The sequence below is a fragment of the Elaeis guineensis genome, chromosome 10 (genome assembly GCF_000442705.2).
Source record: "Elaeis guineensis isolate ETL-2024a chromosome 10, EG11, whole genome shotgun sequence".
In the NCBI taxonomy this organism is placed as follows: domain Eukaryota; kingdom Viridiplantae; phylum Streptophyta; class Magnoliopsida; order Arecales; family Arecaceae; genus Elaeis; species Elaeis guineensis.
Window position 1 is genome coordinate 8,450,991 of NC_026002.2, and position 23,338 is coordinate 8,474,328.

A 23,338-nucleotide genomic window follows, 5' to 3' on the forward strand; every position below is an offset into this window, starting at 1 on the left:
CCTGTATGCAAGCTCCTTTGTGTGCTCACTCCAGCCTTCAAGATGCTGATCCAACAGAGCACGCGTACGGTCGCTTATCTGAAAAACATGTGGGGATCCTAAGATCAATTCTAGGATCACAACTCCCACACTCCACATATCATACCTATCAAAGGAAGAAACAGAGTTGTTGAGTACAAATTTCTATTAAATTGCCAAAGAAAAAAAAAAGAATACGGATTAACACGAAAACACAGACTTCATAATGAAGAAGTCATTAAAGAACAAATGGATAATAAAATGAAAAGGAAAATTCAAACAGGACATCGAAGATTTTAAATAAAAGAATATTCCAATTGAGATGAGAGATTATGACGAACTTTAATGTTACACTTTTCGGCCCCTGAAACCAGCTTGCGTTCAGTAGAGCTTCGGGAGGAGTATACTCAAAAGTCTGTTCAGATCTGGAAAACATGAAGGGTGCAAGAACAAAGAAACATAGAGAATAAGCATCTGAATTCTGCAATGTTAAGACACAAAATATAATGAACAAGATAAAGATTTTATTCTAGAAGCACCATATAGAGTGGTCAACAAGGCTAATGAAATGTTCTAGCCTCACATCTGTGACAAATTTAAGGTGCCATTACTAATTCATACATCATTTTCAAGACAAAATACCTAAAAAATGTAAAATTCCTATCTCTGTAAACATGTCCATTGAGCAGTTGTGATTGTTAATGGCACGATTCAACTTTTCAACCAATGCATCAAAGTGCTTCAAGGCCGCATGTCTATATTTTAACAAGAAAAAAAGAACTCCCTCTTCTCACCTTTAGAAAATGGAAGTCTCATTCATATTTTACAATATAACAGAAACATTAAACACGGGAATTCACCATTTTTACCTTGGCCGGAGTGTCTCTTATGAATGTTCTCTCATAAATGGTGAATTTGAGCCATTGAAGCAGAAGGGTTATAGCTAAATCAGTCTTCTGTTTTCTCTGCTGATGACATGCTAGCGCCCAGGAAGGAAGATTGGGTTTTATTCATAGAAATAGGGAACATGTCTACAGTCAACTACTCTGTGAACTAGTGCTGGTTTAAGCATCACTGAAACTAAGACTGAATTTTAGCTAAATACTAGCATGCTCTGTTATTGAAAAAACTAAACATGCACAAGAATTTCAAGCATAAAAAGTAAATAACTTGAACACAGGCTGGGCCTAGCTCATTCATGTTCAGTTCAATATAGCTTGAAAAATAAATACACAACACAAATATCATATACATAACATGTCATGTTGATTACCGATTTTTGTAAATTATATATCATTCTATGCTAATATTGAACTAGAAACGACTTTAATTTAAATAAGTAAACCCCTACTATTTATTACTAAATCCAACAGCTCAAGCGTTTGTTTCCCAATAAACATTGGAGCCCTTAGATTCATATCCACTAGCTCATTTCAATGGGAGAAAATGTATAGTTGCCTAGCTCTTCCATTGTTTTCCTTGTTCCAATATTCCTGACAAGGTTCACCAAACTGATACCGGAGGTCGTACCGGCCGGTGACCGGTTCGCTATGATATGGGCCTATACTATGCCGTTTCGGGGCAAACCAAAAATAGGGAGGGGAGGGGAGAGGGAGAAGAAGGGGGGAGAGAGAGAGAGAGGGCCAAGATCTAGGGAGGAGTGCCGTCGATGGTGGGGGAGAGAGATAGAGAGGAGTGGGAGAGATGCAAACAAAGCCCCAAACCTGAACCCTTGGAGAGGGGGAGAGAGAGAGACTCTAACTTGTAAAGGAAGGGGAGGGAGGGAGTGAGGAGTGGAAATCATCAGTCCGGATAAAGGAGCAGCTAGAGTAGGCTTCATGATGCAGCGAGGGTGTCGGGAGAGAGAGGATCAGCCTGACAAGGCTTCACAAGAGCATCAGGAGAGAGAGGATCAGCTGAAGGAGACTTTGAGCGGGTGCCAACACTAAAGGAAGCGGCCGCACATGTCATGCGGATAACCGACCAATGCTATTCAGTATGTCCCAAACCGGCTGGTTCTCACGGTTCAACTGTCCTTGGTTCCAAAGCAACCACCGAACATCCATCATCCTCTTTCCTCTCTCCAAATCCCTCATCTAACCTCTAATTCCTCCTATGCCTCCACAAACTCATCTCCAGCCTCTTCCTCTCCGAAGAAACATGACAGTTCATCTCCTCTAAATAGTCTCTAGATTCTACCTCTTCATCTCTATGATCGAGGCATTGAGGCCAGTTGAGAACTTGATCTAGTGAAAGCATGTTCTTTCGCTGCTGCCTCCTACTACAACCATATGGTCCAAGAAGAGCTTCAAATCCAAGATTTAATTCAAGAATTGGAGAAGTGACATAGGAGAACAAAGAATGTTTGGATTTTCTCTCGTATATGTATTGGATTTTGGATTTTCCATTAGAACAGCTAAAAAGGCTTAGATTCCTCAATGTTTGAAGCCCAACTTGCAAGCTCAAGCTTACTAAATATATTACGACTTGATCTTGAGCAAGTTCTTCCAAGCTCAACCCAAAGAATTTTGATTCGAGCTAGATCAAGTGTCAGCTTGCTAGTGTTCAGCTTGTTTACGACCCTTCTGGCCACCCAAAATTGGCTTCTTGTTTGAGGCCATCTTCCACTTGGAACTTGAAATCATTGCAATGCCAAAATAAAATTTTCATCTACAACATGTTCATCGCATAATAATAACATCTTATTAATTTTGATTAATTTTCATATTTCTATTTTTCTTTTCACAATTGAAGTGCAAGTTAGCTACATGCACTTCAAGTAATTGGGGGGGGGGGGGCGGGACTGGCCATACCCATACCTTATCAATATCGAACTGAGACTCGATGTACATCCTGGTTTCGAACCGAGACTTGCCACACCAAACCAACCCCTATATTGGGTGTATTGACACTATACTAACATATACCAGTACAGAATCCGGTACCAAGATATTGACCCTTGATTCATGCATTATAGAAAATCACATTTTTTATTATTTAGAAACAATTTTCTTTGTTATTAAGTATAATTTAATTTCAAAAGTCCCTGCTAAGAACTAAACATGCAATATGAAATAAACACTATGTTTCTTAGAAAATATTTACCTACTTAATATTTTCTTAATTAATTTGCAAAATCAGATTAGTGACAAAATATCAAATCTTTTGAGGGATTTTGTCGATCAACTCCTTGGGCAACTATGTAAAATGATCAACTTGAGTAAATGCGATTCAGTTTGATCGATTTCGATGCTACATTTGTTAGGACATGTGTGGGTGTATTTAGTCCCCCATCAATTGTGCATTAGGAAGATTATAGGTATACAAGGGTGAAAATTCCAAATAATTTTTGGCTAGAATTTTTTGTGTGAGCTCTTGGGTCATTACAAATAATATCTGAGCTGACTTGACCCATAGCCCATGTGACTATGGGATGCTACACCATGGGCCGCTTTAGGGCTGACCATGAGCCAATTGTGGTGATTGTAATTTGATCTTTGTGTTGGGCTCTTTCTTTAACAAGGTCACCAGAACTTAAATAGGAGTATGAGAGGACTTGTCAGTTGTTTAGTCCCACATCAATTGTATTAGGTGAGGTCCTAGGCATTTAAGCAAGGCCAAGGATACAAAATAACAACTTAGCTAGTCTTTTTGGCTAAGGTTTCAGCTTGTTACAGCTTTTATACAAGATGTACACTTGGGATGAAACCAAACGTGTTGAAAATTAAATTGATTAGTGTGCAATTAATGTAGCACATTAACAATTAAAACACAAACAAGGGTACTAAATTTTTGTAATAACTTATTTCTATATAACTTATTTTTACAATTTCAAATATCTTCTCTAAGAAGTAATTTAAAAACATAAAGCTTAAATTAATAAAATGTTTATACATTGCAGATCAGGCCAACTCAACAACCTTTAAAGAAAAAAAAAAAAATCAACCAGATTTACATCACCTCATCAGTTTTTTTTAAGATTTGTGGCATTATTGGTGAGGCTCCCAAATCACCAAATTTCATAAGTACAACAAATATACATGCTTTTTGAACAACAAAGCTTTGAAAAGGAAAATTAAAAGGTAAAAGCAGCCATGACCAAAGTTGTATTGGCTAGAATTTCAGCATCACTTATTAGAAGGTTAATTTAGATTTGATCACTGATGGTAGAAATCTAATCAACCATATTGTAGGCTTCTTGGCATATTGTTGTATCCATTGCAGTCAATGATGATTAAAAGAAAAGGATAAAAGAGCTAAACGAGAGATAGTGTTTGATGTCTAGAATTCCACATCTATAGGTGCAATACTGATAAGTAAATAAATTTTTAACAATTATTATCTGCAATCTTTTGTTTCGTAAAATAAGAAAGAAGAACTATCTATCTATCTATCTGTATGTAATGTATGTATGTAATGTATATATGTATGTGTAAAGATCGCCCACTTGGAACCAGACGCCGTGCCGGCCGGCTGGCGATATGAGTCAGTACGCTCCCATACTGAACTATATGGGGCCCGAACCGACACGAAAATGGGAGATGAACTAGGGAGGAAAAGAGAGGGAGAGTTGGGGGAGGGAGGGAGAGAGGGAAGGAAAGGGAGACTGGTGGAGATGTCGGTGGTAGCCACGAAGGGCCGCAGAGGCTGCCAAGGCCTCCTGGGCTCCACGGTCCTCCACGAAGAAAATAAAAAGATAGAGAGAGAGGGGAAGGGATGGGAGGAGAGAGGGAAAGGCAGCGGAGAGGCCGTCGGAGGGCTGTCGAATGGCCGTCAAACGGCCCAAAACACCCCCACGGCCGCCATGGGTTCAAAACCGGGGCTTTGTCCCTGTTTCATCAGATTTTTTAAAAAACACCATACATAATGAAGCCCCTATTTCGAACCAGCTACGGCCATGGGGGTGTTTTGCGCCGTCTTGTCACGGAGTGTGTTCCGACGGCCCTATGACGGCCTCCCCGCCGCCTACCCTCCTTTCTCCTCCCTTCCCCTCTCTTTCTATCTCTCTCTTCTCACATCTCGTGGATAACCGTAGAGACCCAGAGGCTCGATGGCCTCGACGGGCCACCACCGGCCTCTCTTTCCTTTCCTCCCCTCTTCTCTCTCTCTTTCTCTCTTTCCTTCTCCTTTGTGTTGTTTTCGCTGATGTTCCGAATAGAACACCCAAACCGCATCGGTTAGCCACCGTTACGGTTCAGCACGCCCCAAACTATCCAAATCGGAGCGGTTCGGCGAACTATGCATATGTATTGTATACATACATGCATGCATATGTAATACATACATACAAAAGCCTATTCGGTTTTTGTAGTAAAAATGACAATGATACCTCAAGAAAGCAAGGAACTATCATCAGAAAAACACTAGATATTAATTTATGATACAAATTTAAATAAGAAAATTGTTTATTCAAGAAGCTAAAAAAACTTAAGAGGATTATTAAACAAGGATAATGAATTGTACCTAGTTGGCCCGGACCCATATAAATGCTTCAAGGTAAAATCATCAATGGCACTACCAAAATCAATAATTCGCCTAAATAATGGAAAACAAACAGCTGTCACCACTCAATTTAATAAAAGAATAGCAAGTCCAACTTAGAGGAAATCATGACTAATATATCATTTATTTATTTTATTCAATTTCAAAACATGTTGAATTTTCAATATTCTGATTGTTGAAATGATATTTATTTAATGAATGAATGTACACTTCTATAAAGAGTCTAAGAGCAAGATACAAGAATATAAAAGAAGACTGTACATTCTGAGATGCTTTGGTTTTACTCCACTAGGAATTTCCCTTGAGCATCTTCCAGTGTCCACATCTTCAAAACATACAATCATGTTTTCTTTCACAAAAGAAAAAACATAAACGTTAGCATTATATCTGAAGGACTCAAATATGTTATAAATCCACAAAATTCACAAATACTATTCAATGACTATGCTTAAATCACGTAGTTTATGACAAATAATATGTACCCAATAAAATAAGAAAAACAGACAGTCAATGTAAGCACATATTGTTTAGGTATTGGGGGCCACAACTACATATATGCACATGCATGCCGGCAAAGAGAATGTGACCTTTAGTCAGATCATATTGTATTTAATTAATATACTTAAAGAAAACTTGATTAGTGAACAATGAAGAAGAAATATATAATTATGGGTATACAAAAAAAAGCATATATTAAATATAATAGCTATATAGGAAAGATGTTAGGAAATTCTTATGGAAATCAAACTTCACAAGAGGTCAACTTTCATACATCTAAACTTTCTATGTTTTCTATAGATGCAAAATTCATATACTTTTGGAGGATGACCATGGGTGACTCTATGTCAATGATATGGTTTTATTGATGAATGCCAGTAGAGAAGAACATTAACTTAGAATTAGTTTAAAAAGCTTTTGACAATAATAGGGAATAAAATTAATACCTACAGTAATTCAGTTCAACATTAGCGTAACATATGGACTCATGGATGCAATTATTATTGAGCAATAGAAATTCCTCCAATAGATAATCAGTACCTTAGCTTCACAAACAACAGATAAGTAGATAGGTGAGAAAGTCTCGCATATAAGGTGGACAATGTGGTGAGGCACCTTTACATAGCGTGTGATTGTGCACTACTAAAACTAAATATCTACCAGAAAACCAGCAATAACGAATAATTAATAACGAGTTGACATGAGAAAGACATAAGGTAAACATAATAAGGAACTTAGATGCATAGATAGAATAAATAGAAAGAAAATTAATAGAATTGAAGAGATGTCATTTCTCAACTGTCCCAGCGTAGATCACTTCCAAAAATGATTGTTCCCATACCATATGCTGCTCAATGGCAGCAGCATTGACAAAAAAGAAGTGGGGGAGGTGGGGGGGGGGGGGTGGAGTAGTTAGGATGTCCCCAAAGTATAATCTTTGATATAATATGTATAGGAATATTGCAACAAGAGCAACATACAATAAGATGCACAAAATACATCAACAAGTGATGCAAGCAATGATCTACATGAAGATCTATAGGAACCAAACAAGCTTTTGTTTACTAACTAAATCAAATACATAAATTGGTAGTTTACAACCCCAATCCAAAGTATAATATACAATCTCAAGCATCCAATTGGATGAGGAACTCTTAACTGCACTAAGAAATGTGACTTATAAGATGGAGCTTGGTGCAATCATTGCTACCCAGTATATACATAAGGTAAACTGAATCTAATAGGATGCCACAGTAGAGAATAACACATTGGCTTATCAACTAAACACCTTAAGGGAATAGTAGTCCAGATCCTCTTACAAACAGGGTCCTAAAGTCGGTGTTCCCTAGAATAAACTTGGCACGAGTGCCAAGTGTCAAAATTCCCTCAGGTGTCAAACATGACAGCATTCAAAATTCTAGGCACGAGAACATGACATATACATATATAGATAGATATAGATATAGATATAGACACACACACACACACACACATACATATATACATATATGTTTGTGTGTATCTATGATTCTATATGCTCATCCCAAAAAGGGGAAACATAGAACAAGAGAAGTTATTTAGCAACCAAAAAAATGGAATAACCACCAGCTTGCAAGTTGTCTAATGTATTTGCTAGGTTTATTTTGTTGAGATATTTATATTCATAATTAACCATGATATATTTGTATCTTGATCACTTTATACTAAAAATAATCACACTTACCTTTTAAGTGTCCAGGAAAATTTAAGGACACTTCACTTAAAATGTCCAGAAAATCTTAAGGACACTTCACCGAAGGTGTCCATCACTCAAGATCAAGTCCCTACAAGACACTCCAAATAAAACCAAGTGTCAAACACTTTTTGCTGACATTATCATGACCCTTCAAAGTGGAGTGTCCAGCCATGTCTTGCCATGTCCAAGTGTCATTAGTTCCAGGCAGATTAAAAATGTGTTTGAATAGCATCGATGGAGAGTGGTTGTCATTAATGTCTAGTTGGTTAAAACTGATCTATAATTACTTGTGAACAACTCTTTTTGAAATGTGGGATGACTATTTGGGAGTTGTTATCATAAAAATTCTGGGAGGAGTTTGCCATTGATGCCTCATGGGAACATGTCCTGTATATAACTAAAGTCATATATTAGACAAACTAGCCTACTTTCAAATTCAAACACAACCATCTCTTGAGAAGTTCTTGTTTCTGCTCCCTTTCATGGTGGATTCCAAATGGTGCAAGTTTCTACCCAAAAGTGTTTGCAACTCTCTTAGCTTTCAAAATACTTGATGTTGTCACTCCTTGACGATTTATTCTCCCTTAATTGACTCTTACTCAGTAGTTACCCACATGGTTTCATTAATATGAATTTCTTTGCCCTTAGATTGTTCAAAACATGGCATTCCGTACCGGCCCGAACCGGCCGGTACACCCCATACCGTATCATATCGGCAGGGAACCAATCCAATTCAGGCCGGTTTTTCAAAATACGCCCCGAACCGCACTGTACCAGTCGGTTCGGTATGGTTCAAGGCCGAACAGCCTGAAACCGGATGGTTTGGGTCGGTTCAATATGGTTCAAGGCTGGTTCGGTCCAGTTCGGCCCAATTTTCTTCTTTTTTTTTTTAATGTTGCTAGATAGATTTTTTTTTTTTTTTAATAATTGGTATGGTACGGTATGGTACAATATCGATCAGGAACCGATACAAATCTCGGTATCGATTCCTGAAACCTTGGTCCAAAAACTTCTGGTAGCAACTTCCATTATATAGTCCAGCAACACCTTGGTCAAGTTCTCAAATTCCAGCTTTCTTCAATAATTGTTTCTAGAAGATGTTATCTTTTCCCATTCAAAGTTCATCACCCTATCCTTGGGCTAGTTTCATTTCTACATTACTTGCTCCTAGTGTTCAGATTTGAAAACACAATCCTATCCTGGTCAGAGATTAGAAAATTGAAAATGACACAGGAAAAGGGATTATGTACAGCATAATCAAACTTCTGGGTGGACAATCAAATCCCTTAGTTACATTAAACCTAATGCTATAAGCCTATAACTCTAAAAAATTAAAATGAATTGCTTCCAAAATTTATTCTCATAATCACATCATAACACATCAAGAGAGAGGCAAAAACTATGCAGACATGTAGTAGGATGGCAAAAAAGGAAACATAAGCATTTAATGTAAAACAAAGATGGGACATCTATACCAGGTTTAATATCTCTATGAGTGATATTACGATCATGGCAAGACTTCAAAGCCATCAACTACATCAACAGAAAGAGAATGCATTATTAACATAGGCATAAAAATAACCCAAATTGACAAACAAACCAAAAACACCAATAAAAATATCTAGCCACAACGAAATAACCACTAGAACAAATCAATATAAATGACAAAAAAGATACACTAAAAGCCACAATTTAGGTACAAAGAATAAATTATTTTTATTTTCCCACACTATTTTTGCAGCCTTCGTAACAAACATGTGACCAATATAATATCAAAATAATAGCGTGTTTAGATTGATATTACACAAAATAACATCTATAACATATTTGACATGCATGTTGTTACTGATGCAACAAAAACATCAAAGGTAAAATAATATAGATGCCAAGTCATCAACATATGTGAAATACAGCTTGATACAGCCAATGTTCCCTCGTATGGCCTATTTTCATCTCAAAAATTATTTCTTGCTGTTTTTCCCATGTCTTGCTATTTTAAGGCTTTTTTGTTTCATAGATATATGATGAGTTATTGAATTAAGTACCTTACTCATCCTACTTGATGTGTGTTGAAATTTTTCTTCATTGCTAGTTTATTAAATAATGTAATTTGCAACTAAAAATGCATTGAAAGCTTACTAGCAATGGAAATGCAATGTTTATTGGAAACATTGAATTACTGAATGATACCGAATGCTATCAAGATTGAAGATGACATGTCGAATACAAGCATTAATTTGACAAGTGAACAAAGAAAGGATGCATTTACAATATTAGTGAACAATAATGATAATGTTCTCAACATAGAAATGTAGTCCTCTGCCTCAATGCCACATTAAGATATGAATTAATAATTGAAATTTAATAACCCACCACATACATAGAAGAATATATATACATACACATAGGTGTATAACCCAATATTTGAATACAAATAATTGTACTAAAGGCTAAAGCATTAGGTGTTGTTTATTACAATTTTAGAAAAGGTTTAACGTCCCAACAAGATAGGGGGCATTCCAGTCATCTCGTCTCGTTTCTATGAGAAAACGGGATTGAGACGGGCTTGGGGCACCGAAACCATCCACGCAAGGAGAGAAGAAGAAACAAGAAAGAAGGAAAGATAAAGAAAAGGAAAAAATGAAAGTAAAGAAGAAGAAAAATGAAAAAAAGAAAGGAAGGGATAAGAAAAAGAAAGTAAAAGGAAAGGTAAAAAAAGAAGGTAAAGGGATAGAAAGAAAAGGAAGAAAGGAAAAAAAAAGAAAGGAAAGAAAAAGAAAAAAAAAATAGAGGATATCCACCAAGATGCATAACTGGGACTGCCGTCAGGATGGACAAGAAAGTGGGGCATCCCGTTCTGTGGAGAAACCAGGACACCTTTGTCCCACGAGATTTAAAACCTTGATTTTAGGTGAGATGCTTCATAGACTAGGGTATGACTTTCCTTACTGTTTTAACAATGTATGGATAAATGGATAAAATAAAGCCTGGCTTTTAAGATCTAGGGTACCTTACCATTTAAAAGCTAAAACTTTGATTGAGCCCTGAGATTCTAGAATTTGAACTAAAACTAAGAAATCAACTTTAATTATCAAGGAATTTGATTTTTGTTTTGAGTATTTTAATTGAACTCAGCTAAAGGGTTGCTCCCTATTTAGATCTAGGATCATTAGTAAATTGTCATGTACTTAAATCATATTCATGTATATAAATTGAGTAGTCTGTGTTAGTGGTCTGCCCTCTCCTCAATTGTTCCCACATTTACATGATGGAAATGGGAACAAAAGTTTATGGCAAAACTAAGTCGAATTACCAATATCACACTATTTGGTTAAATTTACAGCCAATTCTAGCCTAAACCTGCCCTAATATAAGGGTGCTAGAACTACCCATTTCGACCATTCTTGGGGTGGCCCTATTATAATAGTTCAAGGCTATACTAGTTAGCACCAAGGTTTTACAAGTCCTTATCAAGTCCCATATGGGTACCCTACAAGTACGATACGACAAGTATAGTTTGCCCCTCGACTAACATATCATAAAGGTGCTAAGTTGATATAGCACCCATACCATGTGGTGGTTAAGTATCATATCGAGCCCTTATACCCTACCAGTTATTTACCAATAAGGGATGGTATGCCGCATATAAACTGGTAAGATTTGATACATAAAACCAAGGTCAATACAAACTTTATGCCACAGATTTTGATTCCTTGGTTTTAGTTGACCATTTTTTTATAAAATATGGTCCCAATTACAAAAACTAGAATGAAAGCCACTGAACCTACCAAAATCATCAAAATCTGTAATGAGCTTTCAAAATTCAAACCTTATTTAATTAATGCCTACCTCATTACACATGTTCGATGCGAGTTCAATGTAAATGTTCATATGAAAATATTATATTCATATGCATGTCTCCAATCACATACCTGATTTATTTCTATATATGGCCACTTAAAAACAAGTCATCATTCATACAACATACTACCATCTTGTTGAAATCTCAAAACCTTTTAATTGCCAATACATGAGCCTCAATAAACATTACATCACCAGCAACCAAGATTTTATACTTAATTATGTTTTAACTTGGGCACATGGTCTATGTTTGTAAACTTACAATGAACTTGCTATTTAAGAATGCAATATTAGCCAAATAATTGAAACAGCCATTGTCATTCAGACAATCTGAGAATACATGAAAACTGAAGAAAATAATTTATTTCATGATAAACCTGTCAAAAAAATAAAAGATGCATGACAATCTATGAACAATCATACTGACTAAACTTTCTAAATTAGGACAAGGATGGTGCACCTTGTATGAGAATATAACATCACAGTTCTTAAAGAATTTCTTGCCTGAAAAAAAAATTGAGTTTCATAGCAAAAAAATCATATCTGGTAATAGGGCCGTAAAAGAACCAAACCACTCATATACAGCTTGGGCTCGGATTAGAGATAGTCTTGTTCAACCTTGTTTGTCTAGGAAGTGACCCAAGCTCAAACATCCTTAAAAGCTTGACTAATAAACAACCCAAGATTGAAGACTTTGAGTTTGCAAAAAATAAATCAAGGTTTTAAATGCCATCAAGGTTTTACGTCCCAACGGAACAGGGGGCATCTTGATAATCTCATTCCATTCTTGTGAGAAAATGGGATCAGGATAGGGTCGAGACTCTGAAACCCATCCATGCAAGAAGAGAAGAAAGAGGAAAGAAAGAAAGGAAGATGAAAAAAGAAAAAAATGAAAAAATGAAAGGAAAGAAGAAGAAAAAGAAAGGAAAGGGAAAGGATAAGAAAAAGGAAAAAAAAGGAAAGGAAGAGATAAGAAAAGGAAACAAAAAGAGAAAAGAAAGGAAGCTAGAAGAAAAATAAAGAAATGAAAGAAATGAAAAAAAAGAAAGAAATGAAAGAAGGGGAGAGAAAAGGAGGATATCTATCGGAATGCATGATCAGGACAGCTGTCGGGACAGGATGGGACAACGAGACATCTCGTTCCATGGAGATACCGAGACACCTCCATCCTATAAGATTTAAAACCTTGAATACCACTAAAAAGAATGATACAATCAGCATCTTATCATTCCAGCTAGAAAATGACACTAGGACATCCATTAGGTTGCCAAAATTGCCTAAAATGGGGCATCCCAGCCAAGCCAAAGAGGCAAGTGTTAATACAGACGTTAGTTTGGGTACAATGTATGTTTTGGCTTCCCATTTGCATGTTGGTACTCAGCACTAACAGTGACTCAAGTGGCTCAGTAGGCATCCTCCACAGGAGAAAAATCTTTTTAAATTGGATGGGGGATAAAGAGGGCCATGTGAGGTGTTCCTCCCTCCTAGGCAACGAGTGAGAGGCTCTGCCTCTCCTTTTGCCAAGCCATGAGAATGTGAGAGAGGAGAGAGGGAGGGGAGGAAGGAGAGAGAGAGAGAGAGAGAAAGAGAAGGAGACCAGGAGGATCTCGGCAAGAAGAGGAAGCCAGAAGCATTGAAGAGAGGGTCGTTGGATCACTAAGGTCCTTCCCCCTTTCTTTTTCAGAAAATGGCCAAAATGCAAAAATCAAAAAAATTAGGGGAAGCCATGACAAATTTTTACATTTTTCTTGAATTTCAGATATATTGTAGATTGGACAGCACCATACAAGACGATGATTTAATTTTTTGATTAATATTTTATTTTCCTCAATTCTATGTATTTGAATTAAAATGTATTAGAAAACAAATTGAATTTAGGGATGAAAAAAATTGCAGCATGAATCCAATCAACGACTGAAAAATATATGTTGCACCCAATGGTGAGTGGCTACAAAAGCCACTAAATAAATCTATTTTACAAAACAGTTATGATTATTTAGATAATTTTTATCAAAAAGTAATTAAAATACAGACATTCTAATAAAGAAAAATGAACTGATGTTCTAAAATGTAAATGCATTTTATATAAATCATTGTCATGCATTTTAATAAATAAATGATTTTTCTCATTTAACTATTTTTAAGGGAAAATTGTTTAAAAAATAAAAAAAATGATTAGAAGTAAGAAAAAGTTTTGAACATGTGTTGATAATTAACAAGATAAATTTTAAAATAACTATCTTATATTTTGTTGATTAACATTTTTTGGTAATTTTTTAGCTATTTTTAAAGTAAAACTGCTTAAGATCATAAAACTTCAATTAACTAACAACAACATGGAACATGCATCAACAATTAACAAGAAAAGTTTAAACTATTTAGCTTGCATTTTGTTCCTCGACAGAAATTATATGACAATAAATATTTTCAAATATGAAATTTATGAATTATAAAAATATGATTAAATCTTCTAGGGTTCATAGGATTTAATGTTCCTAACTCTTATGTAATCCTGAATTATTTGGATGAAAGGGAGAGGTGGGTCTAGTGGGACACCGATGCGTCCAAATAGGAAGATTGCCAGCCAAGTTCTCTCAAAAAACCATCTCATCTAGCAGGTGCGAGCAGCACTAGACTACCTTTGCCCTGAACCACAACAAGCTATGAAACAACCTTGTGAGCAAGACGCTGCACAACTTGGTTTTCACATGTAATAACATGAGGCTGTAATAAAAGTACTTGAGCCAAGACAAGGAGAATAGATGGGAAGATCCATTGGCCCCAATGACTTTATTCATCCTGGTGAAAATCTGATATTAGTTGGGTTCCAGATCAGCAGACTTGAGATGAGCCCATGCTAGATGAGGCAAGGGATCCTTCCAAGGTCTAATGTCTCAGTGAGTGGGGGGTGTTCCCAACTATCCCATCTCATTCCTGTGAGAAAACAGGACTAGGATAGGATCGGGACTCCAAAACCCATCCATACAGAGAAAGAGAAGAATAAGGAAAGAAAGAAAAAGGAAGGAAAGATTAAAAAAGAAAAAAGTGAAAGGAAAAAAGGAGGAGAAGAAGAAGGAAAGAATGAAAGGAAGAGAGAAGAAAAAAGAAAGAGAAGAAGGAATAAAGGAAAGAGAAAGAAGGAAAAGGAAAAAAGAAATAAGGGATAAGAAAAAAAGAAAAAGAAAAGAAAAGAAAAGAGAGGAAGGTAGATGAAAAAGAAAGAAAGGGAGGAAAGAAAGAAGAGAAAGAAAGAAAGATGAAAAAGAAAGAAAGAAAGAGAGGAAAAAATAATAGGAGAGAGACAAAGGATATCTATCAGGATGTATGATTGAAACCGCAGCCAACATGGGTGGGACAAGAAACCCGGACAACCCCATCCCACAGGATTTAAAACCTTGGATCCTCCACAACCAAACAGAACCATCATGAAGGAGGTGGATGTGCACAATGCGGAAAGATGGGAAGAGGAAAATATTCCATCCACCACAAGTAAGACCTGGCTGGATGTCCAATATAAGTCAGACATTCGATTAGCAAATGTTCGCCACAACATGGTGTCCAGGCCAAGACCAATCAAGGTTGTATGCCAGGCAAATACAAGGGGAAAGCGCAAATCATCAATCCAATTGAGGCAACTGAAGAGATACCAATCAAGGAAGATGATGGCAAGACACCACAGCCATCAAATCCTGACTTGCCTAAATCATCTCGCAATACCAAAATGATGATTATGATAGTTCCAATGATGAGTCTGTAAGTCAAGATGGATAGTGTGGAGGTGGTGATGGTTATTCTCAAGGGCTCAGTCCATTCACCAGTATGGCAAAGAGGTTCATGCACACCATGCGTGATTAGGGCCATAAGGTTCATGACGAGGAGATGCTATCCAATCCTGAGGTGATGCAACTTAGAGCACATAAAACCAAGGTTATGGGGTGAGTCACATAAAGAAATTGGAGAGCCAGCTATAAGAAGCTATGTTCAAAGGAAGGAAGATTACATGTGCACCTGGCAAATTAAAAGTTGAGTTAACGGCAAAATTTAGATGATAGGGGGAAGTCGATGGGATTCAGGTTCCAATGGGACGTCCTGTGGGACACCCGGACGGGGTACCTGACACAGGGCGTCCCACTAGCATCCCCGCATTCCGATCGGGACATCTTGGGACATTCTCTATCCAAGTGTCGGGACAAAGCGGGACGGCGGCGCATCCCATTCCATAAAAAAATCGGGACAGTCCTATCCTACGGAATTTAAAACCTTGAACGGTATTGAAATAACCAAGATTTTCTGTATCGGACCGAACCGGCCGATACACCCTGTACCAAGCCGGACTAGCATGGAACCGGCACAGTTCGGCCGGCGAAGACGGTATACCGGAGGAGGGAGAGGGAAAGAGAGGAAGAGAGAGAAAGAGGAGAGGGAGAGAAAAGAGATGCCTCCAGAGGGCTATGAAAGCCTCCGCGGCTCGACCGTTGCCCGATAGGGCTTTGAAACGAACGAGAAAGAAAGAGGGGAGGAGCACCGGAGGGAGGCGAAGCTCGCGGAGGGGTCGCCGGACTTTGCCCGATGGCCGTCGTGGCCATCGGGCGACGGAAACCACACGGGCGAAGCGTGGCCATGGAACAGAGGCGACCCTGTTCCTTCATCGTGTTTTTTAAAAACAACGATAAATAGTGAAGCCGATAAACTCATTGCCGGCTTCACTTTTTGAAATTTTTTTAAAAAATCAGAAATAGTGAAGCCGACAAACCAATTGCCGGATTCACGATTTTCTGGCTTTTTTAAAAAAAGACTGAAACAGGGGCATCACCCTTGTTTCATGCCCGCGACGCCGCATGCGTAGAGTGCACCATCCGATAGCCACGGCGGTCAGTCGGAGGCCATCCGACGGCCTCTCCGAGGGCTTCCCCTTTCTCCTTTTCTTTCTCTACCCCCCTCTCTATTTCTTTCTCTCTTTTCCTCCTCTTGGTTTACTTCTTTGCTCGTGTCGGTTCGCACGCAATCCAGTATGGTACAGACCCATACCGACCCGTACCGTCGGCCAGCCAACATGGGTCCCGATTCCGATTTCGGGAACCTTGCCAAGAACTATTATGTCAAATGGAGGAAGTGGAGATTTGTGATACATTAATCAATGTATCTGATAGCAATAGTGCACAGCAGATCTCATCTTATGTTGAAGGCGGATCTCCTACTACATCAGATAATCAAAGTGGACATTAAGCTCCATCCATACACAATGCTTTTGCATTTTCCACTCATCTTTTCTAGAGGGATCCAACTCGCTGTTAACCCTCCTACTGTCCTACAAACATGGGTACAACCAGGGATCAACGAATGGTGTTGCCTCCTACTGCCTTTAGCCAGGATAGCTAATCTCCTACAATTACACACATGCAGCACCAATATTAGGAGCCACACACAGGTTACTATTAGATATCATAAGACCAGCAAGGATGGGGGATGGTATCCATGCTAGTGTAATATTCAAGGTCCAGACTATGAACGACTCAAATATCTACAAGAGCCATAGGTACTCAGGACTCTACTTGGGATTAAATCTATAAAATGAGTTATTTATGAATATTCTTTTTACAACACCATACTTGCCATTTTTAATTATAAATGTCGCTAGTTTACTGATCTATGTTGACTCAATCAGTGTCAATACTGATGTCCACACTACGATATCACATGTTCATTGAGAATGCAACTAAAACACTAAAAAGATCATCCCCATAGCATAACAAGCCATAGAAACCAAAAAGAAAAAAAAGGTAAACCAGAAAAAGTAGGACCTTTGGCATCCTAGGACAAAACCACGTACCATGTGTCAGTGCAGGATGTACCTATACTGTACCAGTTCGACCAAAACTGGTCCAAGCACCAATATGTTTTTTGAAAAATCGTGGCTTAAAAATAATGACAAGCTCATTCAAACATGGTTCAGATGACAAACAAGCCAAGCTTGACATGCTCAAGCTCAATTACCTTTTTTCATGTAACAAGTTGAACCTGAGAGTTTACATGGCTTGGTTCATTGAAACCTGAGCAGCTTCTAAATCAAGTTTATAAAACAAGTCCTAAAGCATTCGGCAATAACATAGACTAATATACTCAATGAATTATATATAACTGAGAGTAGTATCTCATAATAGTCAAGATGCTAGCAATCTATGAAAATATGATTATTCAATGGACAAGAGTTGGAAATACTGCATACTTGAATGGAGAGTAAAGCATGCTTAGTGAGACTTATCAATATGAAGAACAAAAAAAGGATTGCAATAGGAAATATAACAGCTATGAACAATTCTAATAAAAAGCATAATGAGTCGGTACCAACTGCCATATGAGATTTTGCATTTCTTGTTGTCCCGCTTCTGTTGTCCTCAACCAGTACCACCAGGTGGACGGACGTAATACCTGGATATTTCTCACTCCATCCCTTTCAACACCAGTAACCAATTTTGTTTCTTCTGCTGTATATATCAGCTTTGATAGTGACAGCCCTTCATTCCGAAATACAAGCCAGATTTCCTTTGATTCTGACTCGAAAGATTCCACAAATCTAGCTATATGTTTTAAGCCTTCTTCATAGTTGACATGTGTCATTCTGAAATTAGTAGCAAATTTATTCGTAGGATCAAAAATATATTCAAACTCTTCCATGTATGATATATTCTTCTTTAACAGATCGGAATAATCAAGCTGCACATTTTTCAAGTAGGCAGTCGATAATTCGGTTGCCATCAAACCTCCAGGAGATTTGGAAGCATTTAAGAAAAGTTCACCAAAGTACTTCTCACGCAGTCCACTCAAATAAGCAGTGGTCCCTCTCTCCACCTGACAGTAATATCAATATTTTGCATTCTTCAAGTCTTACAACTGAGAAGGACATTAAAGCTCTACGTATTTCACAAATATCCAACAGATAAGTACATAATGAGGAAAGGCACACAAAAAGAAATACAACATTTCAACCTCAAAATCTCAATCATGAAATACAAAACTAAACAATGATAATAACCGCACACTCCTACAGTAATCAAATTAGTACTTAAATATGTAATAAAGAATTTGGGCTAGAAATTCATTCTATATAAGACTCTAAAAAAAATGATAGTGGTGAATTTTATGCCAGCATAATGACACTTCATTCTTTTTTGTTATTCAAAAGAGGTTTCTTCCTGTTCGCCATATAGTCAGAGAACATAGGAATATTTCATGTCCCTTGTTCTACAGGACTAATCGTATTGTAACTCAAGATTGTTTGTTCAACATGATTGGTTCCATAAAAATGGAAAGGAATTAGAGATGCAATAGAAAGAACAAGGATGGAATGGAAAGAATAATCATGTCAGAAGTTCTCTTAATTCACCAAGAGTATTACATGTAATATGTTTAACCCTGAGAATCTGGAACAAAGTGATCTAGGTTGCAACCAACAAGCTAACCCCAGCTATTTGGAATCAGTGTGATCCCTTTGCTATCATATTCAACTCAATATCCTTTCTTGTGGTAGATGTTTCCTCTTCTCCATTTGTAAAACATAATGATCCATCAAAAAATATTTCTTAGCCTCTCGAGTCTCAACAATAAGAAAAGTATTATTGATGGCACATTATTTCGATGCAATTTGGTTACACTATCTAAATAATGATTTCAGTTAGGGTCTTCTAACCTCCATTGTAGTTTTGAGCAAAAAAGCATATCGAGATTTGAAACTTCAGAAAGTTATGGATGTGGTGAAATATCACAACATATCCACCAAGATCTGCTGAATGGGGCTGAGCAGGCTGGTATGGGCATACCGAACCATACCAGTCAATTATCGGCATGGTACATTCCCTTGGTTCAAAATAGAAGGAAAGGGAGAAGGAGAGAGAAGAAGAGAGAGAGAGAGGGAGGGATAGTGAGGCCGAGAGAGAGAGAGGGCTCGAAAGCCCTCATCGAAACAATTTCAAAAAAGAAGATCCATATTTCTTTTTTGCCAATTTCGAATTAAAATCGGCAAACAGTTTCAATAAGGGCTTTCAAGCCCTCTCCCTCTCCCTCACTCCTCTCTCCCTCCCTCTCCTTCTCCCTTTCTCTCCCTCTCTTTCTCTTTTCCTCTCTCCTTCTCCCTCGCCAACCTTCCTATGTCGGTGCACCGCGGAAAGACATAGTACAGACCTGTACCATCCCAAACCGGTCACTAGCTGGTACCCCCTCCAATATCAGTTCGGCAAACCTTTATCCACTCGATGGAGCAATAGATTAACATATATATAATTAAAATAGGCTATGAATAATACGGTGAGAATAAATTGCATTGCAGATAAATGTGTTATCATATTCAATCTGTGCAGAAGTTTTTTTTTTTTGGTTGATTTAAAAAATGAGGCCCCACAACTTGCACTATTATCTACACCAAAAAACTATATGTTTGCATTAACAATTGAAATGTAATTAGGTTAGTGGAAACCAATGAATTTATCAACGATACTGAAAGATTAAAGAGCACTCAAGATAACACTGATTTGACAAATGAACCAAGAAAAAATACATTTACCATATTACTTAAAAAATGCTTTTAAGTTTTAACTATCAACTAATACCAGGTGGTACCGAATCATAATAAACCATTTCAGGCCCAATCTGCACCAATCCACCCTGATTCAGTGTGCTGAGTATTTAAAGCCTAGTTCAGCCAAAAAAAGGGGTACTGGTCTGTATCATACTGGCTTATGACCAGTATAGAGTTGGTATACTTGATTTTCAATCCTTGTTCACCATAAACATTTCAAACTCAATTTTCCCATCATAGGAACCAATGGAGTTTTACTAGCAAATAAGACAAGTTAATTTTCACGAGCAATCAATATTTGCAGCAAGATTTAAGTTCCAGTATATATCAGTCCATAGTGGATTGTACTAATAAGGTAGCGGTCTTGTAGATCCCTGTATTGATACCATATTGGCACATGGTATTTTACCTCTATTCTGTGGTTCCAGCACCAAGAGATGTACCTGTGCCGGTATGATACTGTATCATACCAATCCATATGCACGAGTAAAATACCAATACAGGCACCTGTATGGCCCTGTGCCAATACTTCAACCCTTGATTTGCAGAATCATTTACCAACATATCATAGGAATCTAAAACTAATGACAGAAGTACCCCATAAACAAATAATATAAGAATACTAAAGACTACAAGTACACGTGTTCGAAAATTTCCAATTTCAAGTGTATTGTCAACTGTGTACTAAAGTACTAAACTACTAATATTGCCTGATAACAAGTATATTGAGTTAATTGACTATCTTACCATTATGCGCTTCAAAATGAACAAATTATCATCACTCGAATCAGTAAAGGAATGTTTATCAGATGAATTAGTATTTGTACTCATGTTGCACTTGTTTGGATGAAGATGTGGACAACTAGCAACATGAGACAGATTTTTATGCAGCTGATCAGATGCATCACCATCTTGAGAACAATTCCAATGAAATGCCAACCAAACCTCACCATATGATCCACGATCAAACCTTCTCTTGAGTATATACCTAAATCCATATAAGATAATCAAAGTTAATACTAGTACCCACACAAAAAGTACTGACCATCACAAAAAAAAAAAGATTCTAGAATACTACTAGTAAGACAAGCATAATTTTTTTGCTTTTCCATTTCCATTTGCTCCTATCAAAAACTACACCTCAATCGAAGGTTTAAAAACTCAATTATGGTCATAAGTTGGATCATACCTTCTCTTGAGTACATACCTAAATCCATATAAGATAATCAAAGTTAATACTAGTACTAACACAAAAAGTACTGACCATCAAAAAAAAAAAATAGATTCTAGAATACTACTAGTAAGATGAGCCTAATTTTTTTGCTTTTGCATTTCCATTTGCTCCCATCAAAAACTACACCTCAATCAAAGGTTTACAAACTCAATTATGGTCATAAGTTTGGTTTAATTTTGGCCAGGCCAAATTATGGCTTGCATTATTGGCAATTTGGCTCCAGTTTGGCACTTTGAACCAAAAATATCAAATTAGGGAAAAATCCAGGAAAAAGAAACAAAGTAAGTTGAGAACAAAAGATTTAAAATATATTGTTTGCAACAATTGGGTGTACAATTTCAATGGTTTCAAGAAGAAAAAACAAAAGATTACAACTTTTAAGAGAAAAAAAAAAATCATGTCTCGCATCATCTTAAGTTCTATATCATTTTAATTTTTAGTGGCAATGCAATACAAAAGTATAATGTCTGATAATAAGAACTAGGATACTTAATCCTGCATCAAAAAATTAATTCTAACTTTTTTGGAGATCGATATTGCAATGCTTCTAATTTTAGTACTTGGAAAACTCTTTCTGTTTTTGAGAGAGAGGGAGAATATTTCTTGGAATTTAAAGATAAATGAAAAGAGTGGCACAAATTTCATCTATGCATGGTAAATTTTGTTTGAACTAGTATCAACCAAAATTCTGAAGACCAGCCCTGGTTTTGGTTTGGTTCTGGGTGAAACTGTACTTATTTTTTTTGAAGTTCTAACCAAGACTTCAAATCATGCCCTTGTTCAAATAAAGTTATTCTTAGAAACTCTCTTACAACTTCCTATCCATACATTACAACCTATACAAATTCAAGCTTCTCACTAAGAAGACCACCAACAATCCATGGCACATGCACATGCCAACTCAATCTATTCTCCTTTACATTATTCACGAGTGTGGACATTATGTTGCCTTTGGCATGTGCATGTTAACTCTGTTCTTGATAGATTACCACATATCAACCTCAACAATCTCGTTTTAGAATGCTCATCTGTGGGTGTATGGATTCTCACATTGCACAGTAAGATGAAACAAGCAAAAATTTCTAGTGTCGCATTTGAAAATGTCCAATGCCCTCTTTAGGATTGTTGTTGTTAGTAGAGCTTTTGAAAATAGAGCTAAGCTAATAGAACTTTTAACAAAAATAGTTTGCTGTTTGACAACTACATTTCTAAAGTGCTGTGGACATGGTTTGCCGTACCATCAAGTATGGGGCATAAGATACCATACCAATAGGAAACCAATAGAAAACTAAACTTCGAGTCGATACAACATACAAGCCCCATACTGCCCTGTTCCAAGGCCCCATACCGTGGCGTACCAACTTATACCAAGGTGCATACTGACCCATACTGAAGCATACCATCCTGTACCAAGACATATCAAGATAAAAATATGATATAATATAATATAACATATATTGTATCATTACATGTAAAATAGTATTAGTATAGTATTATTGTAATGTCAAATAATATAGTAATATAATGTATCATAACATAATATTATTATAATATACAATTATATTATATAGTATGGTATAACAATATAATATGAAATGATTTTATATAATATAATAAAATGTAGTAAAATATTAATACATATTAAAATATTGTTGCATACTACAATATTATTATCAAGGTTTTAAATACCGTAGAGTAGTGCTGCCCCGATTTGCCAATGGAACAGAACATGCAACCTTTCCGTCCCATCTAATCTCAATATTTGGGATAGAGGATATCCCTAAATGTGCCAATCACGATGCTAAGATAATGGAAGGACGGTCCTATGAGATGTCCCACCAAGATTTTTGTAACATAATATCATAATATAATGTAATATAATATTATATTATAGAATCTTATTATAATATTATATTAT

General features: G+C 36.8%; 1 protein-coding gene across 5 annotated transcripts in view; it reads right to left on the minus strand.

Annotated features, from left to right (window-relative positions):
• The window catches only part of LOC105053399 (uncharacterized), an 83,350-nt gene that overhangs the window by 24,631 nt on the left and 35,381 nt on the right, over positions 1 to 23,338 (minus strand). For all 5 annotated transcript variants that reach the window (XM_019853327.3, XM_019853330.3, XM_019853326.3 and 2 more), the window contains 7 exons: positions 20,934 to 21,174; positions 17,960 to 18,463; positions 9,229 to 9,286; positions 5,782 to 5,869; positions 5,482 to 5,553; positions 360 to 443; positions 2 to 145 (listed from right to left, as the gene is read on the minus strand). In XM_019853327.3, the coding sequence (XP_019708886.2) occupies positions 2 to 145; positions 360 to 443; positions 5,482 to 5,553; positions 5,782 to 5,869; positions 9,229 to 9,286; positions 17,960 to 18,463; positions 20,934 to 21,174 (1,191 nt within the window). The remainder of the gene's footprint in view (position 1; positions 146 to 359; positions 444 to 5,481; positions 5,554 to 5,781; positions 5,870 to 9,228; positions 9,287 to 17,959; positions 18,464 to 20,933; positions 21,175 to 23,338) is intronic.